Source organism: Fulmarus glacialis, unplaced genomic scaffold (assembly GCF_000690835.1).
Source record: "Fulmarus glacialis isolate BGI_N327 unplaced genomic scaffold, ASM69083v1 scaffold19123, whole genome shotgun sequence".
NCBI classification, from domain to species: domain Eukaryota; kingdom Metazoa; phylum Chordata; class Aves; order Procellariiformes; family Procellariidae; genus Fulmarus; species Fulmarus glacialis.
The window spans coordinates 586-9,818 of NW_009202520.1; the positions used below are offsets into that span (position 1 = coordinate 586).

At 55.6% G+C, this 9,233-nt stretch overlaps 1 protein-coding gene across 1 annotated transcript in view; it reads right to left on the bottom strand.

Annotated features, from left to right (window-relative positions):
• The window catches only part of CHD5 (chromodomain helicase DNA binding protein 5), a gene marked incomplete at both ends in the record, with an annotated part of 24,770 nt that overhangs the window by 581 nt on the left and 14,956 nt on the right, over positions 1-9,233 (bottom strand). Inside the window, 19 exons of the mRNA XM_009574324.1 lie at positions 109-232; positions 411-528; positions 753-890; positions 1,286-1,375; positions 1,972-2,101; positions 2,224-2,303; positions 2,466-2,625; positions 2,815-2,959; positions 3,367-3,500; positions 3,699-3,787; positions 4,256-4,348; positions 4,843-5,017; positions 5,747-5,919; positions 6,055-6,180; positions 6,271-6,502; positions 7,366-7,490; positions 8,008-8,125; positions 8,618-8,749; positions 8,964-9,105. Of these exons, the coding sequence (XP_009572619.1) occupies positions 109-232; positions 411-528; positions 753-890; positions 1,286-1,375; positions 1,972-2,101; positions 2,224-2,303; positions 2,466-2,625; positions 2,815-2,959; positions 3,367-3,500; positions 3,699-3,787; positions 4,256-4,348; positions 4,843-5,017; positions 5,747-5,919; positions 6,055-6,180; positions 6,271-6,502; positions 7,366-7,490; positions 8,008-8,125; positions 8,618-8,749; positions 8,964-9,105 (2,524 nt within the window). The remainder of the gene's footprint in view (positions 1-108; positions 233-410; positions 529-752; positions 891-1,285; positions 1,376-1,971; positions 2,102-2,223; positions 2,304-2,465; positions 2,626-2,814; positions 2,960-3,366; positions 3,501-3,698; positions 3,788-4,255; positions 4,349-4,842; positions 5,018-5,746; positions 5,920-6,054; positions 6,181-6,270; positions 6,503-7,365; positions 7,491-8,007; positions 8,126-8,617; positions 8,750-8,963; positions 9,106-9,233) is intronic.

Consider the following 9,233-nt stretch of genomic DNA (forward strand, 5'->3'; position numbering starts at 1 on the left):
CCCCGGCTGGGCTCCCCGAAGGTGTCAGGGGGCTCCCCTCAAGCTTTGGGGCGCCTCTCTGGCCCCCCCTGCCAGTAAGGACTCACCAGCCCTGGACCTGCAACTCGCCTTGAACCGCCGGGCAAGGAACTTGTTCTTCATCTCGAGGTAGTTCCCCTTGTGTATCTCCGACTTGAACGGCTCATTCAGGATCACGTAGCGTGGGTCGTTCTGGATGTCCTGCCAGCGGGCGCGGGTGCAGAGGGAGCGTCAAGGGAAGAACCGGCCAGCTGACAGCATGCCCACCGCCCCGCGTCGCCAAACCCCCTCCCTGCTCGTCACCACACCGTCACCCCAGCTCCCGGGCCCCAGAGAGGCCTCCCTCGCCTCGCCTCCCTACAACGGCGGGAGGCACACTCCCCGCAAAACTAAAAGGGTCCGCGACAATTCCTGCCAACAGCCAGTAGTCATGTCGGCGGTGCCAGATGTCATAGATCTTGCCGGAGGAGATGGCAGCCCTTTCCTCGTTCTGCCACAGCGTGTGCAGCTCTGCGGAAGCAGAAGCGAGACAGCCCGGTCAGGCAGCAGGGCAGCCGGGGACATGGCACAGCGCATCAGGCAGGGCGAGCGATGACATTTGCCAGGTGGCCACGGGCACAGCGCAAAACCGAGACACCCTGCCGCGAGGCTGAAGCACCGTCCCGTCTGCAGCCTTTTTACAGGGTTCCCACTTCTTGCACAGGAGTGGCGGAGGCCCCGTCTCTTGCTCTTACCTGTAAAGCCACCATCAGCAATGTTGAACATGAATCGGAAGTTCATGTTTCTGTCATCCTTTTTTCCATCCTCCTCGTCCTCTTTGTCACCATTTTGCTGAGCCTCGCTTTGCTCCTTCTCCTCTGCCTTGGCATCTTCTGCTTGGCAAACACAAGACATTGCGCCTGTCTAACCATACTCTGCCAAAAGACCGACCGGTGTCATCCTTGCCCCATCAGCTGCCAGAGGAACTCCTCGCTAAAGCCACTGTTGGAAAAGCCACCAGCCTGCTCTTTGCTCCACAGTAGCCGACCACCTGCCTCTTCCAGCAGGTCCTACTGTTTGCACGACAAGCGCAGGCAGTGCCCACCATAACGGGGTCTTGTTCCCGCTCCCGAGCATCACCAGAAGACAAGCACCAACTGCTGAGAGTGCTGACAGCTGTCCTCGCCGTCACCCCATGGACACGCTCCCTCGCGTCTGCGCCAGGCACCTGCCTTGCTTTGCAGACCCTTCACACCACTTCTCGCCCCAAAGCCTCCTCGCGCCTCACCTGGTTTGACTTCTTTGTCCTCCCCTTTCCCTGGGCTGCTGTTCAACTCCAACTTCTCCAAAGGCTTCTCTTTCTCTTGAATCCCCTCATCTGCAGAAGGGAACAGGACTATGAGAGAAGTTTGATGTGCAAAACGCTCTTCAGGGAACAACAACTTATTGTCTGGATAGACTTTCCCTTTTAGAGTAAAGTGTTTATATTGTATGTACATTCAAGGTGTTCGGAAAACTTCTACCAGAATATTCTTCTGCATTTTATCAAGAAAACGTATTTAGTTTTCCCTCTTCCTTGAGACATCTGGAGGAACATATTGCTAAGAACAGAAAATGCCCCCCAAAATGAGCACTTCTCATAATGTACAATCTGGAACTGTTGGTTTTTTTCAGGAATTGCTACAGGACTTTGCGACATTCAGGTTTCCCACTGTGACGTGGAGAAGAGGAAGACCCAAGCAAGGCGCAAGTGCGGGAGCCTCCCACCAGAGGCAAAGCCTGCCTGTCAGGAGCACCAGCACACCCGAGGCTGTTAGAGTGCACGCCCTGGTCTCCACACAACGTCAGCTGCAGAACTTCTCCAGCGCAAATCGGTGTCACTGCTGAATGCCACAGCCCCACAGAAGTCCTAGCTACGGCTGAGAGGGGAGCCTGTGCATGGGGATCACGTTCATCCAAGCCACAGAAACTCACCTTTCACCAGAGGCTCGGGAAAAGTCTCAGCCTTTTCACTCTCCTCTTGCTTCTCTTCCCTCGGTTTCTCTTTGCTGTCGCAGCTTTCTGGGTGCTCTTCGCTTTCCACCTCCTCGGCACTTGCAGGCACCTTAATGTAAAGTGCCCACACCAGATCAGCCCAGCCTTGCCCTTTCCTTCGGGAGCGCTCCAAGTTTCCATGCAGACCACGAGAAGGTTTCTCAGAGGAGATGCTGAAAGAAGCCACCCTACCTGACTGTCAGACACCTTCCTGGACTTCTGCTCCACTTGGTCCTTTTCCTCCTGGAACCCAAGTTGCGTTTCCGTTTTCTCTGTAGCAACAGCAAAGCAAGGAAGCTATTGAACAGGGCCCCAGAGGGCCACACACACTGCCAGGGTAGGCAGACACCTGCAAGACCTTCTGGTGCCTTGGCCAACCTCCCTTCCCAAGCCAGACCAAAGCCACGGTCCCCTGGAAGCCTGTAGGCACCTACCTGAAAGGGCCACAGGTCCCGTGTGCATATGTGCTGGGCTGGCCGGGACAGGAGTGTTGGGATCTGAGGACACAATCTCACTGGACTTCTTGCTCTCCGGGCCCTCAAGAATCAGATCTGGGGTGCTGTACTTCCCGTTGACATGCTCAAACTCCTGGACCTGGGGCAGACGCACACCATCAAGTCAAACACAGCAGAGACACTTCCAGCCCGGTCAAAAATGGATGTGCACTGAGCTTGGGAGGTCCCTGAGTAGGGGAGCCCTGGGAAGAGGCATTCAGCAGCCAATGAAACCCACAAGCCTCCAGAACATACTTGAAATGGCACATTTAAAATTTTACTCACCCACCTTCTTCCTTACTAGCGACATGACTCCTATGCGAGTCAACACGTGCTGCCGTGACAGCCCTTCCCGGGGAACGCCGTCCGCAAAGGTCTCTGCACCATCTGCCCCAGGTTCACACAAATGTCTCATGAAGAGAGAGACGTACGCCCTGCAGAAGGAAAGCCAGACCTCGGTCCAGCTTGGCCTACGGACTCCCTGCTGAGCCAAGCACCCACACTGTCTGCTTTCACGTGTGAGCGAGGGCAGAGTCTCAGGCCCAGGCTAAGACTCAGCCTATCACAAAGAGAACGACAGCAGCCCTCTCAAATTAAATGGGCACTGCCTCCCCAAAAAGAAACCTCAGTGGGGGTGTGCAGGCACTTGGGCCACTGCTGCCCAGCTGGCTTTGTCACAGCACAGCCTCTGCCTTGCCCTGGGGAGCATGGCCAGAGATGGTGATGTGGCAAGACAACGGGGTGATCAGAGTTTGTACTGAACGTTTGAGCTAAGTGCTCACCACGATCAACCAGAGCCCAGGACAGACCTCGCCCCACCTGCCCGGGGACCCCCCTGTACCTGAACTCCTTCTCACTCTTCCCTCGCAGATCCCGGACCAGCCAGTGAGAGTTGAAGGCATCCTGAGGCGGCATGCCCCAGCGCATGATAGCATTCAGGAAAGCCTTGCGCTGGCGGGCGTTGAAGCCAAGAACCTGCAGGGAGCAGAGGTGTTGCTGGGATCACAATGCGGCCCCGGAAGCGTGTGGCATCTTGGAGCCTCGCGGCTGTTACAGGCGTGCTGGACCAGGACTAATGTGCTGGCAACTCGGCTCGGAGGAGTCCAGCCCACAAGTCCAGGGCAGCCCTGGCACAACTACATCGGACATGCTCTGGCTGAGGCTGACACTCACCTCGATATTCCCTCCAACTCTTGCCAGCAAAGGAGGGAGAGGCTTGTCCCGGTCACTCTTCAGCTGTCTCCGGGATTGTCTTCTGCCACCTAGAGTCAAGCAACCTCAGTGATGGATGGGCCCAGGCAGCAAGGAAGGACAGCCAAAGTGCTCACATGCCCCAAGCTTCCTGCAGTCCCTCCCAGCGGGAGCAGAACCTGGGCAGAGCAGCAGCCCAGGCTGCAGAGTCCCTTCCACCCACCCCGCTGGCCTCCCTGAGCCGGGGCACTCTTCTGCCCTTACTAGGCAAGAGGGTACCATACCTGTTCCTCCTGCGGTCCCCATCCTTCCACTGTGAGGACCAGAGCAAGGTCCTGCAGCGGCCAGTGAAGGAAACAGCCAGTTGCCGTTCCTTGCCCCGGGAATCTCCTCACCTGGCTGGCCAGTGGGGATACCTCCCCCTGAACGGAGGCCCAGAAGCACGCCAGTCCCTCCAACCCATATGTTTCGGCTGCACTTGCGTGCCAGGGGCTTCCCGCAGAGCAAAATCCCGTGGAGTATCAAACGCATTAACTCACTCTGACCTTCTGGCCTCTCTTCAAAGTCTTCATCCTCGTCCTCGGAGCCAATGGAGTACTCCGACTGGTTGTCAGAGAGCTCGTCCTGCCACTCTGCAGACCGCAAGGGAGGCCAGGTTAGAAGAGTGCCCAGCAGTGGGACCCTGCCCAGGAGGGACACGCAGGACAGGCGAGAGTCTGCCTGCAGCTGCAACAGCATCCACTGCCAGGCAGCAAGAGAGGAGGACACAACATGCAGGAACTGCATTCTCAGGTTTTCCAAAATTAGTATTCTCTTATACAGAAAAAACCCAATTTGAAATATTTTGCCCACAGACATGTTTTTCCTAAATTCTTCTGGCAAAAACAGAGTTTACAGACCAAAAACTAAAAAGAAAAAATCTTTGAAGAATTTGTATCCTGGAAAGTTTAGGAATGTGGTAAGCACAGAGCCGTGCAGTCTACCAAACTACAGAGGAACGCCAAGCAAACCACCCTGCAGCCAGTATGCCCATCAGGGAACCTGTTTGTGCAGCTTTTCAGAGCCAGCCTGCAGGGCCTGCTGCCCGCCCCAAGCCCGGCCAGGAGCCAAGCGGCCACAGCCGTACCTTGGTCCTCCTGCGAGGCGTCATTGTAGTTGACCTGCTTGCGGATTCTCTTCCCTTTCCCCAAGTTCCTGGCCAGATCTTCCTGCTGCTGCTCATAATGGTGCCGCAGCAGCTTCTCCCAGTAGTCGGGGTCCACATTCTCCTCTTGCTTGATGATCTCACGTTCCACCTCCTCCTGCAAAGCAAGAGACAAGAGGCTCGAGATCGGGCAGCCGCAGACCTGCTCGCATCGCCCCACTGCCTGTCCTCTAACGGCGCTCCAGAGAAAGAGGGAGGGAGAACACCGAGCCACTGGCTGGAATTTGGCTCCTGGGTCTTTGCCCAAACTTACTGACCTCAGTGCAAGGTTGCCAAAGGGCTGAGACAACCTCCCACACAGAAAGAGCTCCTCCGAACACTGCCATCCACCCCGCCCTGCAGTGCCCACACTCACATCAAGGGGAAACTACAGATCTGCAGAGACCTCCCAGAACAGCAGCCTATCGGCTTCATCAACAGATGAACAAAGTCAGTCAGTCGGCTACTGGGAAAACAAATGACAGCAGCACGGTACATAAGCAGCACCATGCTCTTTCCCAGTCTGCAAGGGAAGGGCATTCAGAAGGACAGAAGAAGGTGCCTACGGATGCATTGATCAAAATGAGGTCCTGTGGCAACAGGGACAGAGCCCAGCTTGCACCGTGAGCTGCGCAGGACAAAGATAACTGTGCTTCCTCTGCCTGCAGCCAGTCCCATCAGCCCTGGGACCCCCAGGTCTGGAACAATCTACGGCAGTTGTAGATGGAGAGCAGGGAGGAGTCCTGCCCCGCACCAAAACACTCTCAAGAACAGGAAAGGAAGGGGAAGAAACACAGAGGGACGTACAAAGAGGTGCAATTGTAAGACATGATACTAATCACATTACCACACCGTCCTCTTCTCTCACAACATACTGGGCCACTTTAAAGGAGCTGAGATACTCGTTCATGTTCTGCAGCTCTGTGTCATCAGTCGCATCCTGGTTTCGGTCCAGAAGCTTAGAGATGGCAGCATCATCGTAGTGGATCACACTGCTGTCATCCACATCCTTATTGTCACCTGGAGGGCAAAGCGAGCGGAATGGAAGCGCAAATCACTGTGCCGGAGACAACCCACTCCCAGAGCCAGCGGAGCTCAGGTTGGGTGCAGAGCCAGGGAGGAGGACAGGTCGCCCCAACAAGGGGGGCTACACACCTGGTGGGGTGCCACCGTGCTTTTTTTTCATGCCGGGAGTCACTGCACCCCCTTTGGTTGACAGCGTGTCAGAGAAAGGAGTGACAGCATCCGGCATGGTGATCCGCTGTCCCTGAGACACCATGCCTGCAGGCGTAAGAAGAGGAGAATGAGCCCCAGTAGCTAAGACAGGGCCTCTCCTTGTGCGGAGCATCCCCAGCGCCTTCCCAACCCCACCTTCCACATCATCTTTGAAGAGCTCTTCTGTCCCAAACTTGAGGATGTCGTCCAGCTCTTGCTTGGTCATGGAGCCCGACTTGGAGCCGAGCCCCGGGCGGACCACCAGGTGGGTGAGCATCATTTTCCTTTTGGCCACTTGGGTGATGCGCTCTTCAACTGAGGCTCTGGTCACAAAGCGGTAGATCATCACCTTCTTGTTCTGCCCAATGCGGTGAGCTCTGCTGAACGCCTGCGGGCAGAGAATGAAGCTGTCGAGGGCAGCACTGCACCACGCCGGCCGAGGGGTCCGAGTTTCTCACTCCTCCAGGGTGCAGAAAGGCACCACGAGGGCAAGGCTGAATTCAGCATTCAGGCTGCTACGGAATGGTGGAGCAAGAGGGGCTCCTCAGAGCCAACCTGAATGCACTGGCCCCCTCCACTGACGTCAGGCAAGCCAGCTTCCCCGTGTAGGGCCCTAACTGAAGGGTCTGAAGGCAGGCAGCGAGGACACGTTCCCCCTAGGAACCGTCCGGCTGCAGATTCACCAGGCCCGCACTGCTCCTTCACCGCCCTGCACCAGGACATTCTCTTGCCTAGGACACAGGGAAAGGAAATGCTGGCACAAACGTATGGCAACAGTGGATGTAGCTTTGGAGAGGACCTTCTCCCAGACGGGGAGCATGGGAGGCATACACATTTCTCTTCACTTTCCCATTACTTTCAGAGGCATTGGCTGCTCGCCTGCTCCAGCTGCCATTTCCCGTTGGCGGTCAGTCCTTAGCTAGGGTCCGTCCCGGGCTTTTGGAAACGCAAGTGGAAACTCCCCAAAAGAGGAGGGGACACCTGGTTGTGAACAAGCAGCAGGAGAAAGCAAGAAGCCCGTGGAAGAGAGCCAGTTTTATGTGCCAGGTCTCTCCCATGCTGCAGACAGGCCAGGGCGAGGCTGGTGGATGCAGGAAGGGGGGTCCTGAGCAGAAACATGCCCCATAAATCCTGCAGAAAGGGTCGGCAGCTCTCGAGAGAAGGACCAACTTCCCTGTGCAGGGTGTGCAAACAGAGGGCAGAGCCAGAGAGGTACTTACTATACGGGAAGGAAAAGGAAAAGTCAGAAACCTGGATGTCATTGTGGGGATTCCAGTCAGAATCATAAATAATGACTGTGTCGGCTGTAGCAAGGTTTATGCCCAGACCGCCAGCGCGGGTAGAGAGGAGAAAGCAGAACTGCTGAGCACCAGGAGCTGAGAAAGACAAACCCACAGGTGGCAAACGGTGAGACAGAAAGGAGCGCAGCTTACACAGAAAGGTGCAATACTGCACTTTAGGTATAAAACAGCGGGAACCGTTGGTCTAAGCCAACAACCAATGGGCAAGGAAGGCAAGGAGTGAAAATACACCTGCCCTGGGAACCAGTTACTGGAGAAAATACAGCTCCAGAGCTGAAGGGGAAGCTCTGCTGTCTACTGAGGCCTTGAAGGGAAACGCCCAAGTCCCTCAAACTAAGCAGCCTGCTGTTGGCACGCTCAGGGTTCATTGTGGGACACAACTCAAGGGCTTAACGACGCGGTACAAGCAGCCTGCGCTGTGCCTCAGGAAGCTGGATCTGCCAGCGTGGCACAACCGATGCGCAGGCAACCCCATGCCTCCTGTCCTGTGGGCGAGCGGGAGCTCTCGGGCACAGCCAGCTGACCCCGCTGCTGGCTGCATGCTGCGCATCCACCCCGCGCCCTCTCTTCGGGAAGGCAGAAACGCGAGTACCATTAAACCTGTCTATGGCCTCCTGGCGCAGGCCGCCGGTGATGCCCCCGTCTATCCGCTCATACTTGTAGCCTTCGTACTCCAGGAAATCCTCCAGCAAGTCCAGCATCTTCGTCATCTGCAGGACAAAGAGACCCTGGCACAAGCGGCTCTGCACGGCCCGGCTCCCCGCCTCCCCCTGCATCCCTCGGGTACCTGCCCTGCCCCGGCTGGGCCCGTGCCCGCAGCCCAGAGGCCAAGGTGGCGGCAGTACTGCCAACAGCAGAGTACGGCCAACAGACAATGGCCAGAGGAGCGACACTCGTGTCTCGTCTTCTAGAGGCAGCTTTGCCAGCACAAGGGAACGGCCCTCCCTGAAGGGGAGCACTATTACTATTATCTCCTCTTTATCCATAGATAAAAAGAGGTTTTAAACATTACAGGGAGTCTGCCAGGAGAGAGCTGGGACACAGTCCATCCATTGTGACTGCCACAGCTGCCACGCTATCTGGGGCATAAGCTGTCACCAGCTCTTCCACCTATCTCTATCTGTTCCTAGCACAAAATTCTCATACAGAACAAAAGAAGTCCTTTAAAAATATATTTATTATTAATCCTTCCCTATGCTCACCTGGGAGAAGATCAGAACTCTGTGACCCCCATCCCGTAACTTCTTCAGCATCTTTTGGAGCAGCATCAGTTTCCCAGAAGATTTGACCAAAGAATTCCCATCGTAGGATCCATTGGGCAGAACCGGGGCCTCCTGTGAAGGCAACCTGGTTAGCCTCTTCAGGGACAACACTCATTAACTTCATGGAGAAACTCACATGCGTTTCAAAGACAAAATCCTTATATGAAACCACTTGCATGAAAACCCACACCATTAACCAAAGCAAGATCATGGAAACAGCCCCCACCAACGGCTTACACACAATATTCTGAGAAATGTCTCCACGGTGCAAATACAGTTGACGTACCACCGCCGCCACAGGAAAGAGATACGGGTGATTACAGCACTTCTTCAGGTCCATCATGATGTTGAGCAGCGAGACCTGGTTCCCACCACCTTTCGAATTCAGGGCTTCAAAATTCCTCGTCAATATGAACTTGTAGTACTTCCTGCAGGAACAGGGATGGGACAGACACCCTTGTTCATTCAGCCAGATGTGGGACTGGCATAAGCAGGACAGCATCAAATTAAACACCACTCGTGTCACTTCAAAAGGGACATTTGGACATTTTTAAAA